The 23,837-nt window shown below is 51.3% G+C and overlaps 4 protein-coding genes across 16 annotated transcripts in view; 2 read left to right on the top strand and 2 right to left on the bottom strand.

Annotated features, from left to right (window-relative positions):
- Positions 1-529: 529 nt before the first annotated feature.
- Sigmar1 (sigma non-opioid intracellular receptor 1) lies at positions 530-3,060 on the bottom strand (the record flags this gene model as incomplete). Its single annotated transcript, NM_001172992.1, is given in 4 exon segments — positions 530-1,563; positions 2,337-2,429; positions 2,549-2,749; positions 2,859-3,060. Coding segments are annotated over 4 exon segments (672 nt in total). The 3' UTR covers positions 530-1,336.
- Positions 3,061-6,423: 3,363 nt separating this feature from the next.
- Galt (galactose-1-phosphate uridylyltransferase) lies at positions 6,424-9,973 on the top strand. Of its 4 annotated transcripts, none has more exons than XM_013153628.3 (11): positions 6,424-6,764; positions 7,075-7,212; positions 7,439-7,514; positions 7,602-7,650; positions 7,765-7,894; positions 8,195-8,251; positions 8,412-8,534; positions 8,771-8,903; positions 9,005-9,088; positions 9,393-9,547; positions 9,804-9,973. In XM_013153628.3, exons 2-11 carry the CDS (start codon positions 7,105-7,107, stop codon positions 9,882-9,884), a joined length of 996 nt encoding a protein of 331 aa, XP_013009082.1. In that variant the 5' UTR covers positions 6,424-6,764; positions 7,075-7,104; the 3' UTR covers positions 9,885-9,973. The 4 variants fall into 4 exon arrangements, with proteins under 4 accessions (XP_013009082.1, XP_003470891.1, XP_013009081.1 ...); XM_003470843.5 differs by having other exon boundaries at positions 6,592-6,764; positions 7,043-7,212; XM_013153627.3 differs by having other exon boundaries at positions 6,710-6,843; positions 7,043-7,212.
- A 1,603-nt stretch (positions 9,974-11,576) lies between these two features.
- Il11ra (interleukin 11 receptor subunit alpha) lies at positions 11,577-22,457 on the top strand. 9 transcript variants are annotated; one of them, XM_063226057.1, is made up of 13 exons: positions 13,063-13,496; positions 14,629-14,759; positions 15,055-15,115; positions 16,217-16,409; positions 16,486-16,619; positions 16,765-16,797; positions 16,885-17,048; positions 17,931-18,094; positions 19,539-19,680; positions 19,966-20,070; positions 20,181-20,277; positions 20,740-20,822; positions 22,024-22,457. In XM_063226057.1, the coding sequence occupies exons 1-13, from the start codon at positions 13,117-13,119 to the stop codon at positions 22,038-22,040; spliced, it is 1,704 nt and encodes a 567-aa protein (XP_063082127.1). In that variant the 5' UTR covers positions 13,063-13,116; the 3' UTR covers positions 22,041-22,457. The 9 variants fall into 9 exon arrangements, with proteins under 9 accessions (XP_063082139.1, XP_063082160.1, XP_063082153.1 ...); XM_003470683.5 differs by having other exon boundaries at positions 13,071-13,496; positions 16,217-16,386; positions 16,505-16,619; XM_063226069.1 differs by lacking the exons at positions 13,063-13,496; positions 20,740-20,822 and adding an exon at positions 11,577-11,700 and having other exon boundaries at positions 14,660-14,759.
- Positions 22,455-23,837, bottom strand: part of LOC101789071 (C-C motif chemokine 27) — an 18,673-nt gene continuing 17,290 nt past the window's right edge. For both annotated transcript variants that reach the window (XM_063226178.1, XM_063226200.1), the window contains 3 exons: positions 23,253-23,391; positions 22,823-22,955; positions 22,455-22,636 (listed from right to left, as the gene is read on the bottom strand). In XM_063226178.1, the coding sequence (XP_063082248.1) occupies positions 22,516-22,636; positions 22,823-22,955; positions 23,253-23,391 (393 nt within the window). In that variant the 3' untranslated portion in view covers positions 22,455-22,515. The remainder of the gene's footprint in view (positions 22,637-22,822; positions 22,956-23,252; positions 23,392-23,837) is intronic.

The following is a 23,837-nucleotide window of genomic DNA, read 5'->3' as shown; positions in this document are numbered from 1 at the left end:
ACCTGCTTCCCACCCAGGAGCTCACAGAAGCAGTGGGCTAAAAGGCAGCCCAGAGTACAGGAACTGCTGCTTTGGGCTGGGGTTTGCATAGTACAGAGAGGCCAAGAAAAAATCAAAATCAACAAAACCCCCAAACCAGAACAGCAACGCCCTTTCACCTCGAAAGTAGGTGCACACTGCCACCCTGTGGCCACCAAGGGCCGGACTCACAGGACTGGTCCCAGAATGGTACTTGGCTGAACAAAGCTGAGACACACACTTCACTCTGGCCTGAGCTGCTCAGATGGTGACATTCTCCTTTGTGTGGAAAAGGGTGTTCTCACATATGTTAATCGCAAGGCCTCAGCCCAAATCCCCTGATCTCCTGGTAGCATGGAGTCTGATAATTTGTAGTTTCTTAATTAGGCATCCTCAAATGTAAAGCTCTGCCATAGTCCAAAGCCACTGTCTTAGTAACTCAACTGCACAGCAGGTGAGAGGCTTCCCGTGAGTTATCAGCTTCTCCTGATGCTTACACACACAAAGAAATGGAACTGTTTGACAAGTCTTTATTAAGAGACAGATGGGCAGGGAATGCAAGAGGGGCAGTGTCTGGAAACTGTGATAGGGTGTGTACACACGCATTGAAAAAGCCTTCTCTAAGCCAGGGGTGGACCCTTGGAGCCATGGTGGAGGCCAACTTTCCCACCACACCCCCAAGGGAGGCATGAGGGAGGGTCTTTCAGGGATGGAAGAGCTTCACTTGAGGACTCTCTACATTCCTCTGGTTCCCCAGCTGACTTACTGGCTGAAAGGGCAGGGGATGAGCCACAAGGGCACTTGCATAGCAAGGGAATGGAATGGGGATAAGGCATATGGTGATGACAGGGAATAAAGGGAAGGGGTGTCATAGCCACAGGGAAGGGGGCCTCTAAAGGGAAGCTCCCCTACCTACTCCCACTACAGCAAGGCTGAGGAGTTAGACTCAGGGTGAAACCCACCCTCATTAACTCCAGAGCCCTAACTGCAGGTAGAAAGCTCTGGAAGGCCTGAGTTAGTGAGTCAAGCTTGTGAAATGTGTTCAGACATGACTGGCCCCCTTGGTATACTGGGGACCACTTCTCTGGATGGACATGAGTGCATGATCCTGCAGTAGATTCAGGTCTTGGCATCTGTATGTCCAAATTGTTCCCATGGGTCTGAATGTGTAAGCATATATGTCCTTCCTAGCACAGCAGGAACTCAGTATTGGCATGGTATGAGTGGGTCCCTGCCTATGCACATGGGCTCCAGTTAGTGGATGTATGTGGAACTGCCCACTCCTGTTGCCACAAGTCTTCCTTCAAGGCCTGGCTGGTCAAGGGTCTTGGCCGAAGAGGTAGGTGGTGAGTTCAAGCTGGAGGGCCCGGGCATAGACTCGAAGGGTATAGAAGAGGGTGAGGAAGTCCTGGGTGCTGAAGACAGTGTCAGCCAGTGCAAATCCCAGGGTAGACGGGATGACACCCCGGCCGTACTCCACCATCCATGTGTTTGGTCCCCATTCCACAGCCGTTGCTTCACCAGGCCCGTGCACCACTGTCTCCCCTGGGGGACAGGGAGCACACAAGTGAGGAGGCCATCTCTGCCCTGCCTCTCTATTGCTGGGTTCACCTGGCCCATGGGCTTTCTGGAAAGGAAAAGGCCCTACCTCACTGGCAGTCTTTCAGTTAGAAAGGAAAGAGTACCGCATAGTCACTCCTAAAGTTCTGTGGCACCATCTGGCCCATATCTTCTCTTGGTGGAAACCAGGACTTCTCTACATAGCCATGGGTTATTGTATGGAAGTCATGGGAATATAAATTCCCAAACCTCACTCACATCAAGTGGACATTTAGGTTAACTTCGGCTGGGCTGGGTAGGTGTGGTCACAAGATTTGTGAGGCTTTCTGAGAAATGCAGCTGTTCAATCACAATGTTTTTGTGCTTATACATTACCTCAAATTCACTTAGAAGTCCAAGGTTCCACTTTTTAATGTACATTGTTTCATTATTTTAAAAAAGGATGGAGGGACCTAACTGTCTTGTCTTTTGGGGTATGAGAGCATTTCTGATTACTGTGTCCCCAGTGTTCCTCACTGCTGGAATATTGATTGGATAAAATAAATAAAAATCAGACATGTTTGACAGGAAGCTATTATGTTTTGTTTCCCTTTAACAGAAGAAAACAATGGTGCCCCCTCAGCTCTGCCCCAGCCAACCACCTGTGGCTTAGGTGGGTGGGGAGGAAGGGTGAAGAGGGCTTCCCCAACACCCCCTTTTCAACTGTGGGTCCTTCCAGCATGAGGACGCCCACTCTTTGACGGAGCTTCTTTACTCACCTGGATAGAAGACCTCACTTTTGGTGGTGCCCTCTCTCCACTGGTGGAAAGTGCCAGAGATAATGGTGTCGGAGATCTCAGCCCAATAGCGGCCTAAATAATTAGATGGACCGATATCAGGATGTCCGCACCATCACACGGCTCAGCCAAACGTCAAAAAGGAGGGAAGGTCCAGCCCCAGCCTCCCAGTCTGGCCCTCCACTAGCACTGACCCGAGTGGCCGCGGGAGCCCAGGGCGGTGCCGAAGAGCAGCACATACTCGGACAGCGAGGCATGCAGAAGGCACATGGCGCCCATCCAGCCGCCCGCGTTCACGAACACCCACTGCAGCTCCTCATCGGGCAGTACGTGTCCCGGGTGCAGCCGCCGCAGCTCCACGATCAGCTTAGAGAAGGCCAGTTCGTGGTCCAGACCTGGCGGAAACCGAGGAGCAGCGGTCAGGGACAGCTCCAGGCCCGATGCCCTGGGAACCGCGCTGGGCTCCTAGACTAGCCGCCCCTCTCCCGCCCTCGGCCGGCTCACCAGCGTACTGCCGCGCCAGCTGCGCGATTTCTTCGCGCTGGAAGACGAAGTTCTGCGTGCCCAGCCAGAGCCACACGATTTGGGTTAGAACCGCCACGGCAGCCAGAAACAGCGCAACCCACAGCCATCGCCGGCCCACGGCCCACTGCATCACTTCGAGTGAAGCGGCACGGGGATGCAAGAGGGAACCTGGGCCCAAAGCCGGGGCTCTACAGTTCTGGGTCCCCCGACGGTGCCCAGGACGCGCTCCCCCGCCACCGCCGTGGTATGGTTCTCCCTGGCCAATCGGAACGGCCCGAGCGCTATAGCACCGCCCCATCGGTTGAATCATTTCCTTGTGGAGAGCGCAGGGGGCGGGGCGGCGCCGCGCACGTGAGGGAAGGGGGCGGGGCCAACCTCTTATTTGCAAGCGCTGGGGTCTTCGGGCAGCGTCTGTTTAGGCTGGTGCGCTACGGAAAAAACCCTGGGCTGACTGCCGGCTTGAGCTAAATGCCTGGCAAAGAAAGCAATCCCAGAAAGTAGAGCCTTTTGGGACTCGAGATTATCGCGGCCTACCTTTGCTAGCACAGATCCTGAGACGAGGTAGTGAAACCTGGGACTTTAGGGAAGGCTTTTTAGAGGCCTGACACTTTTGCTAGCCGAGTCTTAAGAGAGAAGGGCATTTGAGCAAAATGGGCCCACTGTAAGAGCAGAGTTGCAGAGGGAGACTGCACCACCCACCCACGCAGCGGAAATTGAACCCAGGACCTTCCCACTGAGCCACACATCTCCAGCTCACTCTCCCCACTTTTGATACAGGGTCTTAATCTAAAGTCACTAAATTGCCCAGCCTAGGTAGGCTCAGCTTGTGATGCTCCTGCCTTAGCCTCCTAGAGTCCTGAAATTCGAAGCATGTGCCCCGATGCTAGATTAACATGGATTCTTTGGTAGCCTATAACTTATGTTTTGTTCAGAAGCATGAAATTTAAGAGGAGGGCCTCCCAACTAAGTCAGTGGAGGGTAATCTGCAGGAGAGTAATGGGTTGAGACTTTGCCTTAGAGTGGAGACATGGAAGAGGGTGCAAGATGAGAGAGATCATGACTGGTGCAAGTAAGAGGGAGATCTCTGTCTGGAGATGGTATGGTCTCATACCACCAGCTCTGATCTCTCTAGGGATCCTGCAGAAAAGATGGTAATTTAAAAAGTGGATAAATAACAATGTACCTATTGCACTGAAAAAAAAAGTGGATAAAGTCTCATAGGGAGGCTTAACTGAGTAAGGTAAGGTAAAGGACAGAGCTGTAAAAAACACCAACTAGGGGTAGGCAGAGAGAGAGAAAGAGAGAAACTAAAAGAAAGGCAAAGGAAGCATAGTGTGGTGATTAATAAACTCCGGAGCTGGACTGGGGTCAAAGCCTTGGCTTTGACATCTACTATTCGTGTGATCTTGGACAAATGACTTAAGTTTTCTGTGACTCAGTTTTTTTTATCTGTAAAGTGGAATAAATAAATGTACCTACCTCATAGTACATACCCTTATTGTGATACAGATTAAATGAGCTAATATTTTAAAGCAATTAGTGCCTGGCACGTGGTGAGCATTATGTTTAGTTATAGAAATAAATGATAACCAGAAGAGAAAAGCTTCACACCACTGGACTGATGGAATGGTCAACACAGTTGAATATAACTTCTCAATATGATAAGAAATGGTCCCTGGAGTTTTCAGTGGAGGCATATGGCTGAGACAATGCCAAATCCACAAATCTATTTCATTTTGCCCTTGGGCGGCCAGATTATATTCCACAGACTATTATGTAGATGGGACCATGTGATTATATTCTGAGCAATGAAACATAGGCAGTAAACATGTATGCTGTTTCCAGGTTAGGCTCGTAAAATCTGTCAAATTCTTCACATTCTCTTTTCTCATCTATTACTGTAGTTACAGAGGATATAGTAGAGAATTCTTAGGAAACCACTAGATTTAAAACATTCTTTTTTCCCCCAAAATGAGGTGAGAGGCACAGAGTTATGGTAATATTCCTGGGGGGGGGGTGCAGAATAACTTGGCATGATTTAGGGTATAGGACTGAAACTGTGTTCCTGAGAAAATGAAACAGCCTCCAAAATCCAGACACTGAAACAGACACTTGAAAAAGTAGAAAAGCAGGTCTCCTATCCCTGCCCTTACCCTATCTTGTACTATGAACAACCAGTGGGACAGACAAAACTCATTTCTTAGTGCCTACTTCCTGTTCCCTAGCTAGTGTCCTAGTTGGAGTCCAGGCTGAGGACTCTAGGGCAAAGAGCAGGTAGATAACCAATGACTTTTTTTCCAGCCCAGTTGCAGAATACTTGGCTTGGCCTGATGTGGCCTGGGAGAAGGGGCCTCCCTACTGTAGGTTAGCTCCTAGCTCACTAGGTTTCTGTCCTGAATCCTGCTCAAGTCTTAGACACATGTCACAGCACTGGGAATCTTCTTGGGAATCCACATTCAAATCTCAGCTTGTTATTCATTCTGTCATTCATTCACGGTAACCCTGAAAACTGTTCTCCACTATGAAGTGGGAAAGAGGTGTATATCACATTTAGATGGCTCTTTAGAAGTGCAGGCGAGATATTAATTTGAATTCTGTTCTAGTGGTAGCTAATTGGTTTCATCAAAAGAAACAAAAACATGGAGAAGAAAAAAGGAACACACAAAGGAAATACCTCTGATACCACTCAGATGGTGACTAGAGCTACTAACAGTCCTGTCCTCCTCACACTTTGTATCACTCCATCCCTTCTCTCCTCATTTTCTTTTCTGACAGCATCTCACTATGTAATCCAGGGTGACCTTGAACTCACAGCAGTCCTGTTTTAGCCTTCAGAGTGCTGGGATTATAGGCGGTCACCACTACATCCAATTTTGTTTTGCTCTTGAGATTGGTCTCACTATGGTGCCCAGGCTGGTCTTGAACTCTGCGGGCTCATTGATCCTCCTGCATCAATTTCCCTAGTAGCTGAGACTACAGGCACACACACCGCTGTGCCCAGGTCATTTTTGTTTGTTTGTTTCGAGACAGGGTCTGCTATGTGGATCAGGCTGGCCTTGAACTAGTATGTAGCCCAGGCTGGCCTTGAACTCGCTGTGATCCTCCTGTCTCAGCCTTCTTATTGCTGAGATCACAGATGTGCCCAGGCTAGGTAGGTGTGCCACCACGCCCAACTGATATTTTTATAGCCTCTTATTTCTAACCCTTCTTGTGTTTTTTGGTCTGTGCATGTGTGTTTTATGTGCGCTTTGTGTGTATGAGAGACAGAGACAGAGAGACAGGAAGAGAGAGAGGATGAATAATATGAGTCCGTGGTTTCTTAGGTTTTTTTTTTGTTTTTTGTTTTTTTTTTTTTCTAAACCTGTTTCTGTTGCTGGTCCTACAATGTAAACTTGGGGAGAAGAGAGGGAAATGAGACTTCTGTGCTAGGGGCATCCCGGTGTTCTATGCAGAGCCTGGGTGTCAGCACATGGTAGAGGCTTAGTAAGTATTTGCTGAATGAATAGCCATATGAATGAATAGCCACATGACTGTACCAAAAATGTCCTGAAGCAGGACTCTGCAGTACCGAGTTTTTGCAGCATTGCTTCCAGGGTAGTGGCTCCAGTCTGCGCGAAGTGGTATCACCTATCACCAAACTCATTCTGCCAGCTGCTCCGCCCACCGAGCCCCGCCCCCAGGCCGCCCCTTACTCAACTGTCACGTGCTGGCGGCTGGCCAATCACAGGGGCGCATGGGGCCAGACAGAATTGGAAGCGTGAGTCGAGGACGCTCAGACGTTCCCCGCGACCCGCACGGGCCCGATGTCTCGCGGTGGATCAGACCCTGAGCAGCGCCAGCGGACCTCAGAGGCGGACGCCACCTCCGCAGCCTTCCGGTCCAGCGGTAATTGCTGGGCGGCCGGGGATCCGCTGGAACACTGCGCCGACCCCTCCTCTTAGAATGTTGTCGCTCCAACTTCAAGGTCGGCGCCTTCACTCCGGGAAGGGACCGCGGGGCCGGATAGGGGCTGCGCCCGCTGCGTTAGGAGGAACCAAACCCGGTCCCTTAGCTCCCGAGCAGGACGAGCCCAATTGTGTGCCGCTGAACTCGGGTCTCTTGTGAGGGAAAGCCTGGGAAAAGAAGGAGGCTTTGGCTGACTGATCTTAACTGTCCGTCTCCAGAGCATCAACATATCCGCTACAACCCACTGCAGGATGAGTGGGTGCTGGTGTCAGCTCACCGCATGAAGCGGCCTTGGCAAGGGCAAGTGGAGCCCCCGCTTCTGAAGACCGTGCCTCGCCATGATCCTCTCAACCCTCTGTGTCCCGGGGCCACTCGGGCTAACGGAGAGGTAAGCTCGAGAGCCCACATACACAGGGTGGGCGTGGGGGGTAGGCTCCCCCTCAGAGCTCCCTTTCACTCACGGGGCCAGTGAACACACCCGGATCACACCCTACCAAGCCGTTTGTTCCCTAAAGTGGGCCTTCCCGTTCCCCTGCAACCTGTGCAGCAGCCTCTAAAGCCCACCAGATGGTGACATGGGGCAGTGCATGCTTCTTGCCCTTCCTTCTGTATAGGTGAATCCCCACTACGATGGCACCTTTCTGTTTGACAATGACTTCCCAGCTCTGCAGCCTGATGCTCCAGACCCAGGTACCCTACCTGAGCCACTACGGGGGAGGAGGGAGACTTGGCCTTTTAGGACGAGCTTCTGCACAGAGTAATGTTCCTTTGCCTCAGGACCCAGCGATCACCCTCTTTTTCGGGCGGAGGCTGCTCGAGGAGTTTGGTAACTATGGATATTCCCTCTTCAACCAGGATTGAAGACTAAACCCTGGGGTTGGGTTCTGTCCCTAGCACCCAACCCCTATCCTCTGTCATCGCTTCCCCCCTCCTCACTTAGTAAAGTCATGTGCTTCCACCCTTGGTCGGATGTGACGTTGCCTCTCATGTCGGTCCCTGAGATCCGGGCTGTCGTCGATTCATGGGCCTCAGTCACAGAGGAGTTGGGTGCTCAGTACCCTTGGGTACAGGTCTGTGAGGTGTCCCTTTCCCTGGAAGGGTGGGGAGGGGAAAGGTACAGCTTTGACTTAAGGGAGTAGCTGTTTCCAGAGTGTGGCTGAAAGGGTACCGACTTCGGTCTTTCCCGTTATTGAAAGTCCCTATTTTAGCTGGGTGTAGTGGTGCACACCTGTAATCTCAACACTGAGAACGCTGAGGCAGGAGGATTGCCTCGAATTCCAGGCCAGCCTGGGCTACATAATGAGTTCAAGGCTACATGACGTGATCCTGTCTCAAAAAGAAAAGTAAAGCTCCCTATCTCTATCCAATAGATCTTTGAAAATAAAGGAGCCATGATGGGTTGTTCCAACCCCCACCCCCACTGCCAGGTAAGTGTACCCGGAAGTGCAGCGGCTTTCTTGACTGGATCCAGTCAGCACTGGGGCAGGGGAACTGAGTTAAAGGGTGAGATAAAGGTAGTGTACTAGTGATGCGGTGGCTTGGAGGTAAAGGACTCCCCTGCTCTTGTCTGCTCCCATCTCCTGACAGGTGTGGGCCAGCAGTTTTCTGCCAGATACGGCTCAACGTGAGGAACGGTCTCAGAAGTCCTATTACAGCCAGCACGGAGAGCCCCTGCTGATCGAGTACAGCCACCAGGAACTACTCAGGAAGGTGGGAGAGAACAAGGCCCCCAAGAGCTTGCTTACCCCACAAGAGGGGTGTGTGAAAGAGAAAGGGAAAGCAGAAGTGGCCTAGATACCCACTAGAAGACATCAACAATAAAGGAGTGATGATGGGGGTTTACAGTAGGGTCAAGTGGTGGGAATCCTTCAAATTCTTTTGTTTTTGCTGCCTATTTGCTGACCATGTACATGGTTTATGACTTCATCTCCATTTTGTGTGCTCAGGAACGTCTGGTCCTAACCAGTGAGCACTGGTTAGTGCTGGTCCCATTCTGGGCGGTGTGGCCCTTCCAAACATTGCTGCTGCCCCGTCGACATGTGCGGCGGCTGCCTGAGCTGACCACTGCTGAGCGAGATGGTGAGTCTCCCAGCTGGGACCTTGGGCCTGTGCCCTGGATGAGATGGTTCTGGTAGGGCCAGCATCTGGTTCCCAGGCTGAGAGTTGGACTCTGATTTCAGATCTAGCGTCCATTATGAAGAAGCTGTTGACTAAGTATGACAACCTATTTGAGACATCTTTTCCATACTCCATGGGCTGGCATGGTGAGGCATTTGTGTATCTATATCTAACTCCATCACCATTTCTGGGCTCCTGGATCCCAGCTTAGGGGACCACATCTCCTAGCAGACCTTGCTGAGAAAGGGTCTAGAGCAGGAATGCTGAAAATGGGGTGGGGTGGGGCAAACTTAGAGAAACTCACTAGGGTGCTTTCTGATGCCTGGGCTTTCTGGTGGAGAATGCTGGGAGATGTAGTTTTTAGGTATATGGCCTGGTTTCGGGAGAGGGGTGGAATGAAGAACTAAGAAAGGGCCCTCCCTACCTTCTCTGGCTTCTTTTTCCTGTCAGGTGCTCCCACAGGATCAGAGGCTGGGGCCAACTGGGACCACTGGCAGCTGCATGCTCATTACTACCCTCCACTTCTGCGATCTGCCACTGTCCGGAAATTCATGGTTGGCTATGAAATGCTGGCCCAGGCCCAGAGGGATCTCACCCCCGAGCAGGTCAGGCCTCAGAGCCTACAGACCCCATTTTCTGTGCCACCTCAAAGGATCCTAACAGTTAGGACCCCAAGAATCCTCATGAAAATCTGGGCTTTTCTAGGAACCACGAGCTGATATATCCTATGCTGTGGTGGCTCCAGCAATCCTTACTTCCCCATCCCTCAATGTGTTCCCCGGTATCTCCTGCTGCTCAGAACTTTGTGCCACCATTCTCTGTAGCCCTTACCTCTTTAACTGCCCTTTGTCTCCTTTCCAGGCTGCAGAGAGGTTACGGGCACTTCCTGAGGTGCACTACTGCCTGGGGCAGAAGGACAGCGAGGCAACAGCCATTGCCTGACCACAAGGCTTTGAGTCCTTCTGCCAGAGGAGACTGAGGCGTGGAGTTTGGGCAGATGTAGCATCAATAAAGTTAACTTAAAACTTTAATTATATATTTCTGATGCTAGAAGAGTATGAACTTAGAAACCAGGGGTTGGGCATGTTGGCCTATATTCCCAGCATTTGGGAGGCTGGGGCAGGAAGATTGTCTCGAATTCCAGGTGAGCCTGGGCTACATAGTGAGTTCAAGACAAACTTGAACTACATAATGAGACTTGTCTTTAAAAAATTAAAAAAAACAAAATGAAACAAACACACCATCAACAATACTCTACCCAAACCTTCAGGGATCTAGGGTTAAAGACTAAAGGGCACCTGGATATAGTGGGGAATGCCTGTCAGGGCTGAAGCAGAAATGCAGACTTAGTAAAACACTGTCTCAAAATAAAAATGACTGGGGTTGTAACTCAGTGCAAGGCTCTGAGTTTAATCTCTAGTACCACAAAACCAAAATAAGACAACAAACAAACCCAAACTCTAGCCACAATTTACCTACAGATGTGCAAAAACTTGATGCAAATATTCACCCCATATCTCTGCACAAAACTAATGTTCAGTATTGTATCTGGCCTATAGATTCTCTTACCCATGGCACATGTGACTTTCTAGTTTAGGAAGTTTTAAAATGTTTGTGTTCTTAGCTGTGGCTGAGGCTACAAGGGCCAAAGTCCCTTCCCCACCAAGCCCAGGCCTGAGGATGCTGGTCCCAGTGGTCAGTGGCTAGTCCCTGGGCTGCTGGCCAGACCCTGGCTTTGTAAGTGGCTGCTGCTTGGCTTTGCTTCAGGCCGCAGGGGCTGAAGGGATGAGTAGGGCACGTGTAGGTGGCTTTGTGTCCTTGGCTTCTCTACGCTCCCACATGCAGTGTGCGCAGCCCCAGTGTACCTCTGTTCCTTTATTCCAGTCTACAGGACAGAAAGGGGGTCACATGGCTTAGAACCTAGAAGAAGATGGCTTTTCAGCATAACCCTTCTGTAACAGGTGGGGAACAAAAGGTTATCAGCCTGGTCATAGTTTTTCCCAGGGGAACTGAATCTTGCTGGGAAAATCATACCAAGGTTGGACAGTAACTGGACCTCGTAAAGAACTTTGCCTACTTCCAGCCTAGGGTATTTTTTCCGTGAGAGTTAAAAGTGCCTGGGAAGTGTTACTCTGATAGGGAAGGTGATCAAATCAGGGGCTGGACAATGGATGGACGTCCTTGGTGGGAGGGACACACGCCCCTGATCTTACACCTGTGCTTTGGCTGCATTTTGGAACTGTCTGGGTAGTTTTAATGCTGAAGTCTAGGTCCAACCTCCAGAGATTCTGATTTAACTGGTCCAAGTGGGGCTTGGCAGTTCTACAACCACAACACTGCAGTGCAAAGTGTGAGACCATTGTTCTGAACCAGCCTTCCTCTTTCCTGGGTAGGGGACACTGTCACCTGCACATTAGCTCCTGAGCCCTGAACTTGAGGCTTTGTGGACAGCTGGAACGGGATAGTTTCAGTCCTGCAGTCCCAGGGAGGACAGACCAGCTCCGGGCAGTCCCGTTTAAGGTTTAAGACTCGGACCTTAGTATCCTCCTTGGTCCAGACGGGACAGGAAGTGTCCAGCAGAGGTGGGGGTGAAAGTGATTGGCAGCTGGAGGCGCCAATGGGCCGGGAGGCCCCCCTTGTTTCACCTCTCTCCTTCCATTGGCGCCTGGGAGGAGCCACCCCACAGCGGGGGCCCGCGGCGGGAGGGAGTGAAGGCCACAGCGAGGGCGGAGGGCGCTGGCGGCCGTGGCCGCAGAAGGTGAGGCCTGGTGGGGCAGGCGGTGTAGACGGTGTAGTCTCGCCAGGAGGGGGCGGGGCAGGGCGGTGTGGGATCTGAAGTACCGGGAGCAGCCGCTGGAATGCAGTATGTCTGTGTGTGACGATGCTGGTGTGTGCTACTCTAGGGCATTGTCACTCGGTGCAATTGTCAGCTAATGCGACTGCATGTGACAACGTGCTTGTACCCGAGTCTGCATGTGGAGGTGCAAGGAAGAGAGTCTGGGTGTATCTTTCTGCTTTTAGTGAGATGGGTGTGTGTGTGTGAGAAGAGACCGAGAGAGAGGTGACCACATCAGGGGGTGTGTTTGGGACGTCTCTCTGAGGTGTGTGGCTGTGTCTGTCAGTGTGAGAGTAGGTGACCCTGCTTGTGGGAGCACAGCAAGAGCGAGACAAGTGCATACGTGTGTGTCCTGTGTCCTAACGCGGACCGCGTGGGAGTGTAGCTGTTTGCATATTGATAGCCAATGGCACCGACCCTTCTCCTTGGCTGCGCTGTGAACAGGCCTGTGCCCAGCACCCATGCTTCCCTTGCTTCTTCTGCCCAGGAGTTACTGACAGCGTGTGTCTGTGCGGGACCCTCGGAAAGTGAAGGGCTACTGCTCATCATTTGCTGTTTGTCCCTCTGACTCAGTTTCCTCGTGTTTCTCTTTCTCTCTCGATGGCTGTCTTCCTGGGGATATTTCTCCCTGTGTCTCTCACAGTTTTGTCTCCTAAATGTCTCTGTATCTCTCTTTTTGAAACAGGGTTTTGCTATGTAGCACAGACTGGCCTTGAACTCGCTGCAGTCTTCCTGCCTCGGCCTCCTGAGTGTGTGCCAGCTGACAGTCAGATCTGCTTTCTAGTGTTGTGATGCTGTCTGTGTTTGTGTCCTAAGCCTGACAGTCTGTCTACCTGGGATCCTGAGTTGCTGATCTGCCATTGTAGATGAGGACCCTTAAACCATCATGAGCATTTACCTTTAGGGAGCAGCGTGACCCCCACACACACACCCAGAGATCAGACTGTGTGTGTGCCTCTCTGAATCCAGGTGAGGGTGTCTGAGTGTTTTGGTGTAACTGTATCTGAGAGTGTCAGTCTGAGGGTAAGTGTGGGTTTTGCGTACCTGGCACCAAGGGAACCAAAGGCATTTCCTGGTGCTGAGGCCCAAAGGGTGGGAGGGGAGGTAAGAAATGGCTGGAACTTACAGGGGAGGGGCAACTGGACTCTGGCTTTTTCTTGTATTCCCCAGCCTGGGGCTTCTCTTAACCCTAGAAACAGGCAGCTGGGCCCTAAGGCAACATTTGCTGGGGAGTTAAAAAAAAAAGTAGGTGCACAAGTTTGTATCTGTTTTTCTGTTTGATTGTGTCCATGTGGTTAGTGTAGTGTCCTTTTGTTAACTCTACCTAGTGAGTCCAGCATGAATGTAGCTGTGTGTGGCTATGTAAAAACTTGGGGAATCTCTGACAGGAACATAAACATAAGCAACCTTTTTCTCCCTCTGGCGGGCCCTGGCTTCCTTTCTGTCCTGGGGGGAGACTCTTCCCTTTCCAGGGCCTTCGGTGGGAAGGGAGGAGAGAGAAAGAAGGAGGGGAAGAGGGGAAGGAGAAGGAAGGCTGAGGGGGCCTGGTTAAGGGTGGCTGAGCTCCAGGGCCCAAAGTGGGTGGGGCTGAGAAGGAAAGAAGAGCATGGTGCTAGGGACCCAGCACTGAGTGCAGCACGAGCTGGTTCAGTGGCTGGTGGGAGGAAGTGGGAGGACTTCTTGGAGACCATGGACACTCAGCCACTGGGATCAACAAGGTAGGGTGGGGCTGGACAGGGAGCCAGGGTAAGCCAGAGAGACCCAGATAGATGTGTGGACATATGGAAGCCCCTGCTCTGGTCTAGGTCCACTCCGGAGGGGTTGGTGCTCTTCCTCTTTAGCGCTCTCACCCAGGCCTCTCATTTGCTCCTTCTTTTCCTCCTCCTTTGCTTCCTCCTCCTGCACACCCCAGGCCCAAATCATAGCTCCTTACTCCACAGCCCTTTAGCTCCTTCTCAGACTTTTGAGTTTCTGTTCCTCCAGCCCAGCCCTGTCACCTCCTGGTCCTGATCACTGAGTGATCTCCTCACTTGGTGCTGTGGCACCAAGGCCTGGGTTCCTGCAGGCTCCTGGCTCCCTTCTCCTCTCCGCCACTCTGTCTCCATCTCCATCTGCTGGCTGCTTGCCCGCCCTCAGCCTCTAGCAGCAGCCAGGGCATCTGGATCTGCTTAACTGTGTAGCCCCAGTCTGCACCCTAGCCCTGGCCAGCTCTACAGGCATGATCCCAACAAAGGTTTTAAGCCAGGCCCAGCTGAGTGGCCTAAGTAGCTTGTTCGAGGAGCCAGGCCCAGGCAATCAGAGCACGACTAAGAACTCATGGTGGAATTACAGGGTGCGTTCAGACCCACCATGGTGACCCCCTACTCCAGAGTGATAAAGTTTGCTCTTTGTGAGTCAAAGGTGGTGATTAGCTGTGGACAGGTGGGGGTGAATGCTGGAATTCCCAGCAGCCAGATTGGAAGGGTTAATGGGAGTGGCCGAGCCAGCGCCAGCCCTTGGTGCCAGGGGTGGGCGCCAAGGGCAGTGGAGGGGGTGGTTGCTGGCACTGTGTGTTGCCTCCGGCTTTTGTTCTGGGCCCTAAGCCCAGGATTGAGATGCAGGGTGTGTGTGTGTGTGTGTGTTGTATGTGTGTGTGTTATATGTGTGTGTGTACATGCAGACATGTGGATAACACTGAATATATGGTAGCAAAGGGGCCTCCAATCGATCCCCTACTGATTTCGGACAGTGTTATCCTGCTCAGTGCCTCATTGTTTCTCCTAGGAAGCCCCAGTTTTGGAGAGGGGAAGCCAGGCTTTAGCCTTCTGTCCCAGGGATGGAGGACCCCTGACCCTGCCTCTCTCCTCACAGGGGACCCCTGACCCAGCCTCTCTCCCCACAGATGAGCAGCAGCTGTTCAGGGCTGAGCAGGGTCCTGGTGGCCGTAGCTATAGCCCTGGTTCCTGCCTCCTCCCCTTGCCCCCAAGCCTGGGGCCCCCCAGGTGAGAAGAACAAGCAGTTTCTGACTCCCAGCTCTGACTTGGGATTCGCCACAATTACTGTGGCCCTTTCTCCTGGCTAAAATCAGCTCCCCTTTCGCCTTAATCCCTGACAACCTGCTCTTCCTCTGCCCTGTCCTCTGCCCTGTCTGCAGATTATAATGACCTGATACTTCACTCAGCAGCTCTACCCAGGGTTTAGTAGTCTGCTCCTCTCCTTTACTGTGATAAAGTGGAGGAGGGGGGCTGGGAGGGGCGGGTGTGAAGAAAGAGCCTTACCTCCGAATGCCCTCCACAGGGGTCCAGTATGGGCAGCCTGGCAGGCCAGTGAGGCTGTGTTGCCCCGGAGTAAGCTCTGGGTAAGTGCCTCACCTACTTTTTGACGCTGTTCACCCTCTGATGCCCTCCCACCCTTGACCCTGCCCAGTGTGACCCTTGCCTTGCTGTCCTAACCCACAGACAGTCCTTGTTCCACAGAGAATTCAGCCATATGCATTGAGCACTGTGAGTGCCTGGTCTGTTGTAGATTCCAGAACAGCACAAGCCAGGCAACTTGGCCTGTTCTCAGTGTTTACCTCCTTTTGGGGAAAACAGACAATAAACAAATAATAATCTTGCTAGATAGTAATGCTTGCAGGACAGAAAATCCTAAATCCTGACGTTGAAAAAAAAAAAACCAAGCCAGGCGTCGTGGCTCATACCTGTAATCCCAGCACTTGGGAGGCTGAGGCAGGAGGATTGTTGGGAGTGCGAGACCAGCCTGGGCTACAAAGTGAGCTCAAGGCCAGCCTGAACTGCATAGTTCGAGACCCTGTCTCAAAAAAGACAAAAAAAAAAAAAAAGAAAAAACACCCTTAAAAGTGGCAGTAGTTATTTTTTGTTCACTATCAGGAAAGGTCTCCCTGAAGCTGATTTCTTAAGGTCAGCAGAGAGGCAGGCACACACACATGTCACAGCAGTTAGTACAGGTGCCCTGAGGTGGGCATAAACTGAGTACGGCTCCCTGTGCGCTCCTTCTCTCACCTTTCCCCTTCCTTTGTCTTTCGTCCAGTTTTTAAATTTTTTTTCCCACTGAGAATCAAACTCATGGCCTCATGCTTGCCAGGCAGGGGCCTTGCTGCTGAGCTGTATCCCTGGCCCTCTCATTCTTTGATAGGGTCTTACTACAACATAGTCCAGGCTGAGTCCAGGATGGCCTTAAAAGTTGCAATCCTCCTGTCTTAGCCTCCTGAGTGATAAGATTCCAGGTATGAGTTGAGTAGTTATGGAAACAGGAACCAGAGCAATGTGGACAGAGTTCACAGGCTATGGGGGAAGTAGGAGCTGAGGAAGAACAGGAAGGGCTGGATTGCAAGGATCTTTGTAAGCCAGTGAAGAGAACTTGGATTTTATTTCAAGTGCTGGTAGAAGGCTGGGGAAAACGGTAGCTTCTGTCAGTCATTACTTCCTCTCATCTCCAGGACCCCTGTGTTCTGGTTTCGGGACAAGGAGCCAAGGCTGCTCCAGGGACCTGACTCTGGACTGGGGCATGACCTTGTCCTGGCCCGGGCAGACTCTGCTGATGAGGGCACCTACATCTGCCAGACCCTGGATGGTGAACTTGGAAGCACAGTGACCCTGAAGCTGGGCTGTGAGTTCAGGATGGTGGCAATGGTGAGCCATAGGGTTCTGGAGAGAGTCCAGGACCTGGGCAGGCCTCGTGGGATAGGGAGGTACTACTGGTCTCCAGCTGTACTCTCTGCCGCCAGATCCCCCTGCTCGTCCTGTGGTCTCCTGCCAAGCTTCTGATTATGAGAACATCTCCTGCACTTGGAGTCCCAGCCAAGTTAGTGGTTTACCCACCCGCTACCTCACATCCTACAGGTGTGTGCACGATTGAGTGTGGGCGCCTTTGTACTGGGATGTGCCAGCGCAGTGGGGGTGTGGGAGGCAGGAAGGGAGGTCCTGCCATGGAGAGGGTGGAGGGTTCCTTTTCTTTCCTGACCTTAGACAGCCCCTTCTCCCCCAGGAAGAAAATGTTCCCAGGAACTGGTCACCAGAGGTAGGACATAAGGGAGAGGCTGGGGGGCTCTAGCTTGTGTCCCACAACTGTTTTTTCCAAATCCCAGGACTAAATCCTCCCTCCTAGGGTGAGTCTGTCCACAGGGCAGCCATGCCCACAGGACCCTCGAGGGGCTGCACGCTGTGTTATTTATTGGGCAGAGTTCTGGAGCCAGTACCGGATTAATGTGACAGAGGTGAACCCACTGGGGGTCAGCACTCGCCTGCTTGATGTGAGCTTGCAGAACATCTGTGAGTACCTTCTCCTAGGTCCTTGCCTTGGAGACCCCAGCAGACTCAGAACTGTCCCTACACAGTTCCCAAGCAATTCCCTCCCAGTGTGGACTCCACACATAGGCGAGGCTGCTTCATTACTCACAGGTCCTTCCCGGCGGCCTAGCCTGCGGGCTGATTCCCTGCTTTTAGGGCCTGTGCTCGCTCTAAGGCAGCTGAATCTCCTGCCAGATATTCCTCCCTCTTGCCCTGTGGGTAGGAGGAACTAAGCTTGGGTGGAATAGTGTGGTGGCCCATGCTTTTAATTTGAGCTATTTGGGAGGCTAAGGCAGGAGGATCGCAAATCAAGTCCAGTTTGAAAAATTCAGCAGGACCCTGTCTCAGATTAAAATGAAAAGGGCTGGGAGCTGGGTGCAATGCCTGTGATCCCAGCACTTGAGAGGCTGAGGCAGAAGGATCACCATGAGTTTGAGGGCACCCTGGGCCGCGTAGTGAGTTCAAGGTCAATTTGAATTCCATAGTGAGGACCCCTGCCTTCCCCAAATACTGGGCCTCTGGAAATAGGTTAGTGGTAGAGCACTGGCAGCATGGTTTCAAGCCCAGTACCACAAAGCAGACAAAAAACAAAACCAAACCAAACACCTCAACTGGAATTTGGACCAAATGTCTTTAAAAAAACCAAACCAAACCAAACCAAACCAAAACAAAACAAAACTTTTATGCGTGCAGCATTCCAAAAACTACCCCCAGAATTCAGCTTATTTTATAAGGATGACAGAGTTTAATAGATGATCAAGTTTAAGGTCTCCCACCCTACATGGAGCAGCTGGCAAGCTTGGGAAGTGGTGGGAGGGTTTGGAAACTGTTGCCTGCCCTGACTTTGTATCTGGCCGTCCTCAGTGCGCCCTGACCCACCCGAGGGGCTGCGGGTGGAGTCAGTTCCTGGTTACCCACGACGCCTGCATGCCAGCTGGACGTACCCCTCCTCCTGGCCCCGACAGCCACACTTCCTGCTCAAGTTCCGACTGCAGTACCGGCCAGCACAGCATCCCACCTGGTCCACGGTACAGTCTGGGATGTAGTGCAGCCTCAGGCTGTGGGTCCTGTCTCTGGTTTGGTGAGCCCATGTGTCCTGCATGGCTTCCAGGCACTCGTAGTTCCCAGGAGACCTGGTACCTCCCCTTACAGAGAGTTTTCTGGGGGCCAAGCTTTGTGCTGGGTGCTGGGTTGTAGTGCTGTCCATGGGACTGTCACTACAGTGTGACGTAAACTCATCTGTGGGAAGACAGCGGCTCTGAAAGAGTAATGTTTCCAGGAAAAGAATGCTTTTCACCCCAGACACATCCTCTTATACTGTTTCATGCCCAGCTGAGGGTAATAGTGGATTCCCACCTCTGGCAATGCGAAAGATTGGCTGGCATTGGGTTGGAGAGCAGCAGGAGCAGCAGATCAGAACCCACATTTGGTGCTGTCTCCCAGGCTCTGTGCCACATATTTTACCTGCATGGCCTTGTTCAGGTGTATTCACCTCTGTCTCACAAATGAAGAAACAGGCACAGAGGCCCAAAGTTCACCCAGTAAGTGGTTTATTTGTTTTTGATTTTTGCTTTCTGAGACAGGGTTTCACTATGTAATTCAGGCTGACCTTGAATTCACTTTATGGCCTAGACTGGCCTTGAACTCACTGTGATCCTCCTGCCTCAGCCTCCTGAGTGTTGAGATTACACATGTGCACCACCACACTCAGTTTCTTTTTCTTTTTTTCTTCTCCTTTCCTTTTCTTCCTGCCCCATCATCTTTTCAGTAAGTGGCTTAGCAAAGATCTGAACTCAGGCAGGGCTTCTCCAAGTAATCACACTACTATCTTAGTCACTTTTGTTGTTGGTGAGATACAGTACCTGGCTTAGAGGAGGAGAGGGTTATTTTGGTCATAGTTTCAAAAGTTTCAGTCCATGGGTGGCTGGCTCCAAGGTAGAAACGACATGTCAGAGTGGGACAGCAGCAGAAAGCTAGCTGTTTATGTCCTGACAGCCAGGAAGCAGAGAGAGGGGAAGAGCTGGAGAAGGAAATATACCCTCTGCGCCAATCCTCCAGTGACCCACGTCTTCTGACCTCACCTCATGATGAGTTAGCCATAGTGCCCCAAGATTTTGCCACCCTTCACATAAAGAAGCTTCTGGAGAATACCCCAGATCTAAACTACAGCAACTGGCATCTTCCACCTGGATGTGGTGGTGCCCACCTGTAATTCCAGTACTTAGGAGGCTGAGCAGGAGGATCTGAGTCTGAACTCCATAGTGAAATCTTGTCTAAAAACAAACAAAATAAAATAAACAAACAAACGACCATGTTCTGAACACCAGGTATAAATCCTACCACACTAGCCATACAATTTTAAGGCTTAGACTCTCCATATGCTGAAGGGGATGGCACTGGGAAGAAGGGAAACTCATTTTGACTGTGTGGGTAGGCTCTGTGCTGACACCCTGATAATGCTGTCACTTGTAGGTGGAGCCCGTTGGCTTGGAGGAGGTAATCACAGATGCTGTGGCTGGGCTGCCTCATGCATTGCGGGTCAGTGCCAGGGACTTTCTGGATGCAGGCACCTGGAGCGCCTGGAGCCCGGAGGTGTGGGGGACCCCAAGCACTGGTAAGAACGAAGCCAGAGGAAAGAGCAGAGGCCCCACCCACAGCATCGAGTGCCCAGATCAGTTTGCTGAAGGCAGTCATGTGGCACATGCCCCACGACTACTCTCCCAGGCCTTAGCCTTGATGGCCTGTAGTTGTGCCCTAGCTCCATTCCTGCCTGTTCTGCTTCTATAAGCCACATTCCCAAAAGCCTTTCAGGCCCCATGTCTGAGAGCCCTGCATCCGGTTCAGGCCCCGGCCCCAGCCCCTCTGTGAGTGGATTCTTCTTAGGTCTCACTTCCCTTAGGGCCCCTCACGAATGAGATTCCTGATGCGGACAAGCTTCACACACAGCTTGTGGACAGCACAGCTCCTCCGAGGCCTTCTCTGCAGCCAGACCCTCGGCCACTGGGTGAGCTTGGGTAGATGGCAGAGGCTGTAGAGAACGGGCTGTCTCTGAGAGACGGGGCACCAAGTAGGTCAGGCTGAGTGTCACAGAGGTGATGTGGCTGTCTCTCTCAGATCACAGGGACCCTCTGGAGCAGATGGTTGTGCTAGTGTCTTTGGGAATCTTTTCTATCCTGGGACTGGCAGCTGGGGCTTTGGCACTGGGGTGCTGGTAAGTGACTGCCCTTGGTCCCTCAGTCTCAGATCCCCACAGAAACCACATTCCATTTCATCCTTTATGACTTCCCGGAGACTTTCCAATAACCTCTCTGATTTAAACTCTCACCCCATCCTAATCCCCACACCCCACTTTCATGATTCTCACTGATTCTGCTCTTGACCCTTTACTAATACAAATGCTCTTGAAGCCAGGTGTGGTGTATGCCTGTGATCTCAGCACTCTGAGAGGCTGAGGCAGGAGGGTCTCAAGTTGGAGCCCAGCCCAGGCAGTTTAGTGATATGGTGAGACTGTGCCTAAAAATTAAAAATTAAAAAAGGGGGACTGAGAATATAGCTCAGTGCAAAGGTTCTGGATTCAATGCCCAATACCAAGAAAGTACATTTAAAAAACACATTTGAAGGAGACTGTGATCCCCTACATTGTTAGGGGCACAGTTGCCTTTTTGTGCCCTAGGCTGAGGCTGAGATGGGGCGGAAAGGATGGACACCGAAAGCCTGGATTCCTGGCCTCGATGATTCCAACTGAAAAACTTCCAGGTGCGTAGGCTTCTCTGTTTAGACCTGGGATCTATACCATCATTTTGAGATTGTTTGCCTTAAAAGTTAGGTGCCCTCCTGATTTTGTGGATGCTGGGAATCTGAGTTAATTTTCCCATTCTTATGTCTAGGCTTTCATTCTTTAGTCTCTAGGCTCAGAATTGGTCTTCTTCCTTTCTCTCAGGGCACTAGGGACTTTGGGTAGGCTGCCTTCCCATTTTCAGGGCATTAAGACTCAGAGCTGATGCAGGCGTGGTGGCACACATACCTGTAGGCCCAGTACTCACTTTTTGTTTGTTTGTTTGTTTTTTGAGACAGGCTCTCATGATGCAGCTCAGGCTAATATTGAACTCACAATGATTCTCCTGCCTCTGTTACCTGAGTTCTGGGATTATAGGCATGAGCCACCATGCCTGGCTATGCTTGGGGGGCTGAGGCAGGAGAATTGCTTCAAATTGGAGGTCAGCTTGGGATACATTGTAAGTACAAGGCCAGCCTGAAATATATAGTCAGACTCTGTTTTAAAAAAGAAGACTCAGAGCTAAGTATCTGTCCTTTCATTTGGGATGTCTTGGATCAGTGCTTGTTCCCGTCTCTTCATCCCTCCTCTTTTTGTAGTACTGATGATGGAACCCAGGGACTTGTATGCTAGGCAGCTGCTCACCACTGAGCTATATCCCCAGCTCTTTTTGAAACAGGGTCTTGCAACATTGTTTATTGCTTATGCTAGTCTTGGGTTTGTGATCCTCCTATGTCAGCCTCCTGAGTAGCTAGGATTGCAGATGTCCTCCACTGTGCCTGACTCTAACCTCATGCTTGATATGCCCGGGCTAAGTTGTTTCTGCCTTTTTTTTTTTTTCCCCCGGTACTGGAGATCGAACTCACAACTTCACGTTTGCCAAGCAGGCGCTTACGCCGCTGAGCTACACCCCCGGCCCCTATGCTTCCTCATCTATTTTTTTTTTTTTTTTTTACTGGGGATTGAACTTATGACCTTGTGCTTGCCAGGCAAACTTGTGCCACTGAGCTATATCCTCGGCCAATGCTTCCTCATTTTTAAGATTTTGAGGCTCCTTCAAAGTTGGGCTCTTTATCCTTTCTCAGAGTGTTGGGTTCAGAACTGGGTCCACCCCCCGCCTTCATTCTCAGGACGTGAGAGTCAATACCTGGTTCTCTCCTGATCTGCCTCTTGCTCTCCTAGGTACTCCAGACCTGTAGAAGACCCACAAGTGCTCCAGCTGATTCTGCCTGTAACTGTCTTGCTGGTGTGGATGGATGGACAAATAGAACCCTACAGGGCAGCAGATCCCTGTGGGTGGGGGTCTCAACTGGGACTTCTGTCTGGAGCCCGTTTCTTTGAGACTCTGTGTTCCAAACTTGCCAGCTGAAAAGTGTCTGGACCTCTGACTTCATGCTGGAGCTGAAGTCCACCTTAAGGATGTCTGTAGATGTGCATGTCTGTGTTTATGTGTGACCGTGTGTATGTGAGGTGTGGAACATGTGTTCTTTGCATATATGTATGTACATAGGTGCCTGGAGAACGTGCGGGTCCCTGGCTCTTGGCCTTGCCCCTTGCAGGTGCTGTGAAGATGCAAAATAAAGAGAATGAGGAAGTTCTTGGAGATTGCACTCTGAGATTGTGTCCACTGATGCTTTATTATTTCGGGTATTGGCAGCTCCAGACTATTTCCTCTCACAGCCCCAGATTTGGGTTGCGCAGAGTCCCCTGGAACCTTTTCCCATGGCGCTCAAGCCACTGAATCAGGCTGCGATTCTTGGGGTGGACACAGACACTGCGCTCAGTCAGGTAAAGCCTGTGAAGGAAAAGGTTTAAACCTGTGCCCATGCTTTGGGGGATGGTTACAGTCCACGGATGGGGGAAGGGCCAGATGAAACGTGGAGCCAGCATCAAAATCAGAAGTTGGGGCTGGGGTTGGGATCAGCATCAGGGGTTGGGACTGAGGTCAGAGTTAGGTATTGAGAGTGGGGTCAGAGCTCACACAAAAGCCTGGAGGTGACAGTCCCCATCAGCCTCCTGCAGTTCTACCCAGATGACCTTCCTCAGTATCTTGTTTGGGAGTGGCCGTCTGTAGAGCTGCGTACAGCAGGTAGTGATGGGCTGCAGTAGCGATGCTATAGAACAACAGGGTCATGAGTTCAGAAGGGTCCAGGCCCAGAACTGGCCTGAAATTTGAGTTTCCTGAGCCCTTTTCATCTGATTCACCCAGACCTCTAGCCTTTTTGTTTTATTTTGTTTCTTGAGACAGCATCTCACTATGCAGTTCAGGCTGGCCTTGAACTCACTATGTAGCCCAGGCTGGCCTCAAACTCTTGGTTATCCTCCTGCCATAGGTGCCCAAGTTCTGGAATTACAGGCATGTGCCACCACACCTGGCAAGATCCCGAGCCTTCTATGCCCCAGGTGCTTACCTGCTCCAGGGTCTGGGCTCAGGAGTAGCAGCAGCAGCATGAGGATGCTGGTGGGTAAAAACAGCTCCTTCATGCTTCTCAGCTGATATTTGCTTCTCTCCGCTCCTTCTCCCATACCTTTTATCTGTGAGCATTTTACCTGGGGCATCAGGTGAGTCAGAGACAGGTGGAGATGTACTGCTTATCTTGTGACATTCTTTAGCTCTAATTGCTGGCCTGTTGCCATGGACCCCTTCTTCAAGGACTATCATTTCTAATGGGCTCTTGAGCCTTCATCAGAGAAGCAGGGGAGGGGGTCATACACGATGTGGGGACTGAAGGTACAGTGACTAACAGTTAAGGACCACAGTAACATGTATTAATAGACATTCAAATTCATATTCCCATAGCCACACATTCAGTCTTATGAATAACCTCACTCACACCCATGATTGGACCACCATAGAAAAAAATCATACAGGTCTAGGAAAAGTCCCCCTCCCACACAGTTGTTTTCCACAGCCATCCAATCACACATTCGTATCAGCACACACATTCTAACACAGGAATTGCAAATGGGGTGGAAATGGAGGACAGGCCAGGACT

The sequence above is a fragment of the Cavia porcellus genome, unplaced genomic scaffold (genome assembly GCF_034190915.1).
Source record: "Cavia porcellus strain 051 isolate PalLab524CR breed Dunkin Hartley unplaced genomic scaffold, mCavPor4.1 scaffold_1, whole genome shotgun sequence".
NCBI classification, from domain to species: Eukaryota; Metazoa; Chordata; class Mammalia; order Rodentia; family Caviidae; genus Cavia; species Cavia porcellus.
The sequence above is the reverse complement of the archived record's forward strand: the minus strand, read 5'-3'. Positions and strand labels throughout refer to the sequence as shown.